Source organism: Hipposideros armiger, unplaced genomic scaffold, assembly GCF_001890085.2.
Source record: "Hipposideros armiger isolate ML-2016 unplaced genomic scaffold, ASM189008v1 scaffold_17, whole genome shotgun sequence".
NCBI lineage: Eukaryota > Metazoa > Chordata > Mammalia > Chiroptera > Hipposideridae > Hipposideros > Hipposideros armiger.
In genome coordinates, this window is record NW_017731367.1 from 5,983,126 (window position 1) to 5,994,562 (window position 11,437).

The window sequence follows — 11,437 nt, forward strand, 5'->3', positions numbered from 1 at the left end:
TCAGGGCGAGAAGAGGCCCGTCCCTTGGTGTGGGTGGCAGGCCTGGGAAGGGGCATTCCTCAGCCGGGCCTTCCCCCATGCCTGAACAAAATGCACTGTGTGCCCACTAGGTGCGGGGAGCCGGGGAGGGGAGGGGGCACAGAGAGCCCGGAATGCTGCCCTGATGTGACTACCTTGGGGGAAGGGGGGGTGACAGGCAGTGGGCACTTAATGGAACAAAGAGCCCAGGGAGGGGTGGGGGTGGCCCTTCTCCGGGCCTGCGGGGTCCGGTCCACCGGTTCCAGTGGGGTGCCCTGCGCTGAGCCGTGGTCAGTGGACAGCCTGGTTCCTGGTGGTGCCTGCCCCCCACACCTGGCTAGTTCTCCCAGCCCAGGTCTTGTCCACCCCCATCAGTGCAGGGCATCTGCCTCAGGCTGTAGATTTGCTTCCCGCACCACCCCTCCAGGTCCCTGCGGGTGCCCCTCAGTGCCTCCCTGAGCTCAGGGCGCCCCAGCCATGGGAAGAAGGTAGCCCCGGAAGGGAGGGTCCTTTCCTGGGAAAGGGGCGCCGAGAGGGGCCCTGAGGGTCTTCCCGCTTCGATGTGCTCAGCCTGGATCTCGCAGGGCGCTGGGGAGAAAGAATGTCCTGGGGCCGGGAGGAGGGGGGCGTCCCGGCTTCCTGCCGAGAGAAGGGAATCGCCAGGGCAGAGAGTTCAGGGCCGGGAGAAGGGGCACCCCGGCTCCCCGAGAAACACAAGTGCTGGACAGCGCGCGGGGAGGGACCCAGGAGCCTGCAGTTGGAACTGAAGCGCGCTCGACGGGAGGGGGCGCTCCAGCCACCTCGAGGGGCTGCTCCCTGCGCCCCCTGGGAGGCTCCGCGGTCACGCCCTGCACCCCCTGCCCTCCCCTGCGCCCCCGCCCTGCCCGCACCCCCGCTGCAGCGCGCGGCCGAGCCGGGAGGGGGCGCTGGGCGGCGACGCGCGGCCCCGCGAGGCGGGGGATTCAAGCGGCTTATAAGGCGCGGAGCCGGCGCGCGAGTCCAGACGCCGCTCCCGCAGCCGACAGCGCCCGCCGCCCGCATGGCCTCCGCCCGCCGCCCGGCGGGAGCCCGCCTGTTGCTCGCCGGCCCGGGCCCCCAGGACCTCGGCGCGCCCTCGGGGAGCCGCGTCCGCGAGGAGCCGCGGCCCGGAAACGACCTGCCCGCGAGCTCCGGGGGCAGCCGCGCGGGGCCGGCCACCCGCCCGCCGGTAAGACGCCGCGACGCGCGACGGGCCCCCCGCCGCGGACACCTCCGGGCCTCCGTTTCCCCGCCCGGGGTCCGAACCCCGCTGAGGTCCAGGACGCACCGAGAGGGGGGCTTGCGACCAGGGGGTGGACGCGCGGCACCGCGGGCTTTGGTGCCCTCCTTCCTAACACGGGGATAGATAAAACGCTTAGCTTGTGGGGCGCCATGGAGACGGGGGGGGGCGGGGGGAGGCGGTGGTCTGGACGCTGCCCCTCTGTACGGCCGAGCGCTGTGAAGGCCAGCCAGCCTTGACCTTGGCTTTGGGCAGCTTTCTTTGGCATTAAAGTAAAATTCTACTAGGCCAGGGAAAATGCTGTGTTGGGGGGGGGCAGGAGGAGATTGGGAAAAAAATGTAAATAACTTAATTCTCTTGAAATTGTGAAGAACGTACTTGTAAACGTGTGAGCACATTACTGACCCCCTCCCCCAATCTATTGGGTGCAAGTCCCTGTGAAAAACAAAAAGTGCCTTCCTGCAGGTCCGGGGAAAGGAGTGTGGGTGTTGGGGTGCAGAACCCACGCCCCCATGACGTGTGACTTCTGGCTGTGAAGGGGCGACCTTTAGTTCTGCCGGCTCCTTCATTCCCAGCGGGTGCAGAGGGTGGTCAGGGTGGAGAAGGCGGGCACTTGGGGGGCTTTGGGAGGAGCCCTCAGTGTGGGCGGGGCCTTTCCGATGGGAAGGTGGTCTGGGTTCCATGTCTTACCAAGATGCTTATGGGAAATGCAAAGGGCGGGGAGTCAGGGGGGCCCCCGGCCTGCACCCCTCTGCTCTCAGCATCACACTTGGAACCAGGAAGGCCAAGGAAGCCACCACTGGCGGAGGTGGCAGCCAGTCCTTCAGGCTCCCTGGGAGGGGCCTCCCCAAAGTCCTGTCTCTACCTATCACCCCAGCCACTTCCCTTGGATTGAAGGCAGCCCCCGCCCAGACAGGCAGCCACACCCCAAGGGGCAGGGCCACCAGATATCAGGATATGGTTGCCAGGAAGCAAAGGGGGAACTGGGGTGCTTTGGACCTTTTGCAGGGCCAAGGTGGCACCAGAGGCTCCCCAGCTCTTTTCTGAGAGCCCCTCAAGGCTGGAGACCTCGGTCAGCCAGGGCAGCTGCCAGACACCCACCCACACTGCAGCAGGCCCATCTCATAGGTCCCCAGACCGACATGTCTCCACCTGATTCTGCTTCCCCCAAACCAAACTGGTGGCCGAGTTCATCCACAGGCCACTGGTCCAGCTGGGAGGGTCAGCTGGGCATGCCGTCCAGCCTTCGTGGAAACCTGCCACGTGTTTCCATCAAGGGTGGCGTTAGGCTTTAAAGTGGGCTCACAGGTCCTGGGGTGCAGCCAGCAAGGTGGCACCTCGCAGGGCGCCCCGCCCAGTGAGACGTGGGGAAGACGAGAAGATGAGAAGACGGAGGGCCCCAGGCACTCAGGCTCCTGCAACGCGGAAGCCCCCACCTTCCCCCACAGCAGCGTGGCTCCTGAAGGAAGACAGAGGTCCCTACAGAGTGGCTGGGGGACCACAGGGCCTGTCTCGCATGGAAAGACCTGGCCAGCTCTAAAAACCCGGGACCTTGCATCCGCCACCAGAGTCGGCACCCGTGACCTCATCAAAGCCCTCTTGGGCCAGTTTCCTTCCCGGCTGGCAGCCTTGCCTGGAACCAGCCCATCTGAGGCCCACTGCCCAATGGGCCAAAGGCCTCTTCCTGGACAATTCCTCCTGGAACTTTCCTTAGTGTCAGAACGGTCAGAATGCAACATGCAGGGGAACGGATGGATGTTTCTGGAGCCGTCACTGTCCTTGCTTGGGCTAAGTGTCCCGGAAGTCCTGAGGAAGATGAGTAGTCACACCCCGTGCACAGACCTTGAGTCATGATAGCACTGCTGGACCACTCAGACCCCCTAACCGCCCTGGACTGTGAGGGCTGAAATTGGGCTCCCTGGAACTCTGGACCATGGGGCTGGGGGCGGGGTGCTGCTGGTAGCTGGAGACCCTGATAATCACAGTCACCTCTTCCTGGGCACCTGCGGGTATCGGTGATCCAGTCCTCCTGGTAACTCTCCCGGGAAGGTGTGTGCACTGCAGCTCCCGTGGCCCAGCGGTGCCAGGGTTGCCACCTGATACAGAGCTCTGCACCCCATCATTTTCTGCCATGTCCTGGGTCCTCTTTCCCCACAAAGTCCAGGCTGCGGTGTGACCTCTTCCCTAGGGGTCGTCCCCAGGGCTGTGCTGGCTTTGAGGGCACCACTGTTGACAAGGACAGGAGCCCGAGGTGCTGAAGGCCAGTCCTGCCCAGGGACCTGAAAAGCACCCCATCTGCTCAGTGGGTGCTCTGTGGGGGTGCGGGGGGACCAGCCTGACGGCGGCTGTGTTCTAGGAGCCGACCGCTGGGCGAGCACACAGCATCGACCCGCGGGACACGTGGATGCTCTTCGTCAGGCAGAGTGACAAGGGCGTCAATGGCAAGAGGGGGAGCAGAGGCAAAGCCAAGAAGCTGAAGGTGAGCAGGGGACCCCGGCAGCACGTGTGCGCATGTGTGTGTGTGTGGCCTGTATCTGCGGGTCCACTCCCAATGCCCAGCCCCACCATCTCCCCCTACGGACCTTGCCGGCCCCCACTGGCACACCCGAGCATCTGACCCAGCCTGGGGTCAGAGAGCACAGGAAGTGCCCTGCCGGGGGCGCAGGCAACCCTGAGTTTGGGGTCTGTTTCAACACTTTACCCTGCACCTGAAATGCCAGGCAGCCCCGTGCTACCCCTTTCTCTTCCCTCTGCATCCTGGTACGGGAGGTCTGCGTTGGCCTGGGAGGGCAGCTTTCAAAGCACGGGTGCTCACTGCCTTCTCAGCGGAGTCTGAGGCCCCTGAGGCTGACCTCTGCCTTGGAGGTCGGAGGTCAAAGTGGGAGCCCTTCTCACCTGCCTCTTAGTGGCAAGAGCTTGCAGAGCAGGTGCCCACGGATCGCGGCCTGCCAATCAGATGTGCTCACTGCCAAGGTTCCCTTTCAGCTCGGCCTGCCAGGACCCCCGGGGCCCCCCGGTCCACAAGGCCCGCCAGGCCCCAATATCCCACCTGATGTACTGCTGAAGGAGTTCCAGCTGCTGCTGAAAGGTAGGGGTGCACACCATGTGGGCACATACCCCCTCTTGGGTGTGAGTGGGCCCCGGGAGGTCCTGGAAGAGTTGAGACGGGTTGGACCCCCGCATGTCAGCAGCATCCGAGGAGGCCCCTATGCTGCCAGACTCAGGGGCCACCCAGCTGGCCTGGGTCGGGCTGAGGGTCAGGCGCCGGTGGTGGGTGTGTGGTAAGGAGGACGTGCCACAGAGCAAGGTGGACTTGACCACTCGGTGCTCAGTAGGTCCACGGGGACCAGCACCCACGCCCCACCTAGAAGTCAGGTGAGGCCAGCGAAGGCCAGGAGACCTGAACCCCCACCCCCTAAGTGGGACTATCAGGGAGGGGTCAGGGCTCCTTAAGCTTGCAGAGTGCTCTGATCCCCACGGTGACACGGGGAGATACGACGCTCACCCCCTTCAACAGAGGCCCTGGCTACCGAACCCACCTTCTCCCCCTTTTCACCTCTGCCTCTCCCTCTGACAGATCTCAGCTGCTGGCACAGCCTCATGGGAGGGCACCAAGAGGGGCCGAGGGCACAATGCAGTGGGGCAGCACAGCCTGGCATCCCCAGGCCACCGCCTGGCCCAGGCTGGGCAGCAGGACTGGAGGGCACAGAGGGAGACAGCAGAGCTGAGCCGTTGTGCTGGGGGCTGTCTGTGGCCAGCTGCTGACGGGCTACTCACATTATTCACTAGATTAATTTTATTAAGAAGAGTTAGTGAGAGAGCATTTCCCCCATCAATTCAATGTAGCGCTCATTGAAATAAACGAGCTTCAACAGCTGAGGAACCTCCATATTTCCAGTATAGCTGCAGTAATTGTTTATTTACCCCCAGTTTCCTTCCAAAAATACCAGGGCTGGCTGAGACCATGGCATTCGCCAATAAAAGCGTAAACAGAAAAAACAGCAGCACCAAGGGGGAAATGTGAGTAGGATAGGGAGGTGAGGCAAAGAGCAAGGGCACTGGGTGCGAGTCTGCCCTGAGCGCCCTGGTAGCCAAAGCGTAAAAGGAAACAGGAGTAGCGATAGACTCGGGAAGCAAAGCTTCCGTCCACCCTGCGGCCGATAGGGGTGTCCTGTGCCGGGTTTTGGAAAACGGGTCCGGGGCACGGAAGGAGGGGCAGGGTGGGCCCGGCACACGCCTGCTGCTTGCCTCGTGCCAGGAGCAGTGAGGCAGCGTGAGCGCGTGGAGCCTGAGTCCTGCACGCGCGGCCCCGCCACCGCCCCGGCCGCCACGCCGGAGGACCGCGAGGAGGCGGCGGGGGGCGCGGGCGTGCTGGCGCTGCTGGCTGCTCCCCTGGCCCCGGGCCCGCGGGCGCCGCGCGTCGAGGCCGCCTTCCACTGCCGCCTACGCCGGGACGCGTCGGTGGAGCGACGCGCGCTGCACGAGCTCGGTGTCTACTACCTGGTGAGTCGGGGCCGGGCGGCCGGGGCGGCCGGGGCGGGGAGGGGAGGGAGGCGGCGCCCGGGGTGACCGTGCGCGCGTCCCGCAGCCCGACGCCGAGGGTGCCTTCCGCCGCGGCCCGGGCCTGAACCTGACCAGCGGCCAGTACACGGCGCCAGTCGCTGGCTTCTACGCGCTCGCCGCCACGCTGCACGTGGGTGAGGCCCGCGACCGGTGGGGGAAGGGGTGGGAACGGGAACCGGGGGAGGAGGGACGGCCCACACCACCCACCCCAAACCATGACCACCCCGCCCCTCCTGTAGCTCTGGCGGAGCAGCCGAGGCGGGGGCCGCCGCGCCCCCGGGACCGCCTGCGCCTGCTGATTTGCATCCAGTCCAGGTGCCAGCGCAACGTGTGAGTGGGCGCGGCGTGGGGACGGGGGAGCTGGGGCTGTCACGCTGCTTAACAGACACCAGACCTGGCTCCGCCCACTGTCGTCCCCCGCCCTCTCCCGCTTGGAAGGACCCTTTCCTCGGTCCCCGCCGCCGCTGTGGCCGGGGTGACCCCGAGGCCTCCTTCCTGCTCCCCGGGTCTGCTCCAGGTCCCATCCGCTGACCCTTCTCAGCAGCTGGGGCTGCTAACATGCACATCCCGGCTCCCTGGGCACACCCCCAACCCCTTCCCAGAGCGTGGGAGGCGGGTCCTCCCAGCCTCCCGCCCTCTCGTCCAGAGGCGCTGTCTGCTCCGCGTTTAGGCTCCCACCCCTCTCCTGTGACCTTTCTTCATGTGCCCCTCTTCGCGGTGCACCTGGCCCGGGGGTGGGGGTGGGGGTGGCAAGCCTGCATCCGATGTATCCCAGGCACACGCAGGCGCCCCCAGTGGCCATAGAAGGCATGAGCGAGTGACGTTTAAAACCTCTGGTTTTGAAAGACCCTCCACGAATTGGCCTGAAACAGCTTTTTGGCCGCACTGCTGCCCACCCCCACCCCCCAGTGCCCTGTTCCCCAGCAGAGCGGCCCCTGGTCTGGGCCCAGGCTGGCCTCTCCTGGCACCTGCGGCATGCCTTTGGCCCTGTGGAGACTGTCCTCACTCCTCTTGGGGACCAGTTCAGATACCACCGCCACCAAAGACCTGACCAAGACGGCTGTCCCAAGGCACTTTGCTGGGCCCCGAGTCTGCTGTGAGCACATTGTGGTTGAAGTTGGGGAGATCTGGAGCGGTGGGCTCTGGCTGACCCTCTTTCTGCTTTGGCCACAGCTCCCTGGAGGCTGTCACAGGCCTGGAGAGCAGCAGCGAGCTCTTCACCGTCTCGGTAAACGGCGTCCTGTATCTGCAGGTGCGGGGCAGGTGCGGGGCAGATGCGGGGCAGTCTCGGGCATGGGGGCGCCACCTGGGCATGGCTGTGGGTGGCCTGGCAGGGTGCTCTGGGAACGTTGCCCTGACTCCAGGTCTGGGAGAGGTTCGGGGCAGCGCCACAGCACTCAGGCTAGTCAGGCAGAGCCAGGCCACGGCCAGGACCTTCCCCCAAAGCTGCTGTGCCTGCAGGGCCGCTGGTCCTCAGCAGCTGCTCGCAGTCCAGCTTTCCGACTTCCCGAGGGCTGGCGCTCCTGGCCCCAACAGGCCCTCCATAGGGACCCATAGGGTGGTGTGAGAGCACAGGGGTCCACTCCATGGCCCAGGCTGGGCCATGACACCTGGGCCCACTGCCCCTGTGGGAAGCAGAACATAGTTATCTCCTACACAAAACCCAAACGACAGTCTCTGGTACTATGGGAACTTGGCCCAGTAGTCAAGGATTGATGTAACGGTGGGACTCACTAAAAAAGAAAAAATTTAGGTGGATGTGAGGACAGCAGCTCACATTTAAATAGCACTATGCCTGGCCCCATTCTAGGCGCTTCACATAAACGACTCATTTAATTCTCGCAGCACTTTGAGGTGGGTACTAATATTCCCATTTATAAATAGGAACTAAGGCACAGAAAGGTTGAGTAACTTGCCCAAGCTCACACAGCAGTCAGGATTAGAGGTCAGGCTGTCTGGCTCGGCAGCTGTGGCTGCTGAAAGGCATTTAGCAATCTGGTCCCCGGGCACTGCAGAGCCTGATGGGAGAAATGAAATGGCACACACGGTACACCCGGGGTCCCCAGTCTGCAGTTCTGGGAGTTCCCGGAGGAGGGGACCCTGCTGGAGTCTGGACCACACTTGGAGCAGCCAGACCAGAGTACTGATGGGTCAGGGGCCAGGCCTGGGGGGCAAGGCCTCCCTGACACCCCAGTTTAGAACCCAACAGGCTCCTTGAGCAGTGGAGAATCCCGACTCTATCCCTCTGGCCCTGAGCAGAGGCTCACCCCCACATGTGACCTGTAGGAGCCCGTCAACGTGATGGTGGTGGGGGCAGTGGAGTTGGGGGAAAAGCAGTAGATAGGGATCAGGCACTGGGTTTGAGGGCAAGGCCTGCCAAGCCCGTCCTTGGCACGGCCGAGTGGGCATGGGGTGTGGCTGGCAGCGTCCAGGCTGACTGCCCTTCCCCACAGACGGGGCAGTACACCTCCGTCTTCCTGGACAACGCCAGCAGCTCCCCACTCACGGTGCGCAGCGGCTCCCACTTCAGTGCCGTCCTCCTTGGCGTGTGACCGGCGCTGCCCTCTTCTGCTCGGCGCGAGGGGCCACCGCCCGGCAGAGCTCTCTGGGCAGCGTGGGAGTGGCAGAGGCCCCTGCTGGAGGAAGCCCACTGGAACTGCCCACATTGGTCACCACAGTCCAGCCCCGAGATGGCCACTGCAGGCAGCCGGGGGAGGGGACATGCAGACCTGCGTGCGGCCCCAGAGCCAGGGCTGACTTCAGGACCCCTCGTTACAGGGAACGGCCCTGGTGGGCTGTGATCCGCAGCCGTTTCTAGGTGGGGTCAGTGCACCCAGAGGCGCTTGCTTCGCCCCTGGCTGTGGACCCCTCCTGGCCTATTAGGCGGCTTGCCTACAGCCTCAGCTGCTATTTCTGGCCCAGCCCCACCGTTTCCTTCTCTCTCAAGGTTCTCATGGGTTGCCTGAGTGCCAGCATGGAGGGCAAAGGCTGGTCGGCCTGCCTGGGTGCCCTGTGTGGAGGGGCAGGCTGTGCAGGGCTGAGGGGCCTCCAAGGGGATGTGAGCGGCGTGGTGAGGCCGGTGTGGGCAGGAGCCTTCCCACCAGTCCCATCTCTACCCGGGGCTCCCTACTCCCTGCCTGCCCCTCCCCAGACCATGCCTGTGGCCTGCCCATGGCCTGCAGTGACCACAGGACCCAAGACTCTCGTGGCCCCCTCGGCACAGCAGTCTTAGACGCCAGCCTGGAAAGGGCTTATGGAGGGAGCGAGTCTGGGCCCAGCTTCCAAGATCGGTTTCACTCCCGTGTGCGAGCGAACTGGGATGTTCACCTTGCAGACAGGAGCTGCCCTCTCCCCGTCTGCCAGCCTGTTCAGACTAGGCCCCTCTTCCGCCTGCGAGGCTGACTCCCTGCTTGGAGCCAGATGACGGAGCGAGTACATCTCTGCAGGTTAGACGGCCAGGCCCTGCCCACCCACCTGGCCAGGCGGAGCATGGCTTCCCACCGCCCACAGCTCCGGTGCCCACCCGTGGCCTAGCTGGGTGGGAATGTGGCCCTGGGCTCTGCCAGCTGGAGGAGCCCGTGCTGAGGAAGATCTGGTCGTGGGAAGGCTGGGGACCAAGTCCACGATGCTGCTGTAGCAGTGATGGGACCTGGGGGTGTGGAGACATTCCCACGAGGAGACACAGGTGTTGTCGGGCTGCAGCACACTTCTTCCACAGTGCAGGACCATCCCAGGCGGGTGTTCCCTCCAGCCCCGCACCCCCAACTGCCTGCGGAGAAAGTTACCCCAACCCCCATCCCTGCACACCCTGCTAACATGAGACCTGGTACCACAGGATGTCCTGGGGACCAAGCTGGGTACATTCAGACCTGGGAAAGAAGGGGGCGATGGCTGCTGTCACCCTAACCTTCTATCTGGCCTCAGAATGAGCAGCTGACCAAGGCCAGGCCTGTCCGCAGGAGCCCGAAGCGTCCATTCCCACAGAAACATCTCTCCCAGCCAGGCCCCCCAAGCGCAACAAACCCACAAACCCACCACTCTGCCCCTTGGCAGGTCTGACGCAATTCTGAGTAGGACTTGCACCCTCCCTACCAGGAAGTGCCAGCCGGCCTGTCCTGCCTCCCTACGCTGATAAGGGGTGGTGCAGCCCCACCCTTTGCTGGATTTCACTTTGTATCCAGTGGACACAGATATTTTAGAAAAGTTATCTTTTACCCTCGAAAAAGCCACAGATCTTTCATTTTCTCCACATACGTGTGATATACAGCAATTTATTGAAGTATTTATTATATAATATTGCCAGGTGAAATATATTTATATAACTGATTTTATGGAGTGATTCAAGTACTTAAGAATTGTGTTATGTGATTATACAGTTACAAAAACGGCATAGGCCTGAAAATACGGAATCATCATTCCGGCCAGGCCCAAGGATGGCAGGGGCCTCTGGGAGGGCGGGGGGCACCCTTGCCGGGGAAGCCACAGTGCCCGGCCTCTCCCAGCTCTGGGACAGTGGCACTCTGGGAATTTGGGACGTGTGAGTCACAGATTGACACCTCGTTTGCTACAGGAAGATGTGTACTGAATAAATTGTTCTATTTCCCGATTCTGAGGTTCTTTTGTTCAATGGTGCCACGCTATGATGTCACAGTCCTCAGCAGAAATGGAGCCTGGCTCTTGACACTGCAGAAGGATGTGCTCCAGCCTTCCCCGAGGTCCTGGCAGAGGGACACCAATTCCACTGAGGGAACTGCCAGGGTGATAAGGCTGTGTGTGTGCTGGGCGAGGGCCAGTGAGCATTACGCAACGGCTTCAAAGGCAAGTTTGGGGAATCTTACATCATCCTGAGGCAAGCATTTACACAAGGACCTCAGAGCTGCTTTACCAGCAGGTGATTACAGCAATTCTGACTTGTTTTATAGAAATATGGGCTCGAGTAGTCTCACGTTCCATGTGGGCTGAGCACGTGCCTTCCTCCTTTTAGCATCTTTAACACGGAGTCCCCTTTGGGGTGTCAGTGGGGAGACCAACCTCAGCCCAGCAGAGCCAAGAGAACGTTCCCAAACAGGAAGCGGGCTCCTGGCCACAGGGACAGCAGCCCGACTGCCCACACGGAGAGTGTGCGTTCCTCTCTCAGGGATGTGTGTGTGTGTGTGTGTGGGGGGGGGTCAGCAAGCCGCACCCCCCAGTGCCGTCCAGGCTGCATCTGCTACCAGTGGAATCAGAAACAAAACTGAACCCCTTGCTGTCTCTGGGGGCCTGTCGGGGCACCTGCTCCACAGGACACGACGGCGTGGTCAGTCTACTCTCCCGGCTAAGCCCAGATCGAGCTACGAAACGTTTTGCAAGCTTTTGTCCGGAAAGCAGAGAAGCCAGAGGGCTCCCACAGCACTGTGGTCGGGACCTAGCCTGTCTAAGCCCTTCGTCACCTCAATTTCCTCACTATAAAGGGCCATCATGAGGGTGACAGAGCACAAGTAAGGTGCCCGAAAACTATGAGGTGTGATAAAAAAACTACGGTGAATGTTAAAAATTTTAAAAATGTATTACAGTAAAAAGACACATTGCCACTAACCCCCCGCAGGATACTCCCCTCAC

The 11,437-nt window shown here is 62.6% G+C and overlaps 1 protein-coding gene across 1 annotated transcript; it reads left to right on the forward strand.

The window, feature by feature from the left end:
• The first annotated feature begins 1,003 nt into the window (after positions 1-1,003).
• ERFE (erythroferrone) lies at positions 1,004-10,445 on the forward strand. Its single transcript, XM_019628496.1, has 8 exons — positions 1,004-1,225; positions 3,633-3,755; positions 4,262-4,364; positions 5,535-5,779; positions 5,865-5,973; positions 6,079-6,169; positions 7,013-7,091; positions 8,293-10,445. Exons 1-8 carry the CDS (start codon positions 1,058-1,060, stop codon positions 8,389-8,391), a joined length of 1,017 nt encoding a protein of 338 aa, XP_019484041.1. The 5' UTR covers positions 1,004-1,057; the 3' UTR covers positions 8,392-10,445.
• The last annotated feature ends 992 nt before the right edge of the window (positions 10,446-11,437 follow it).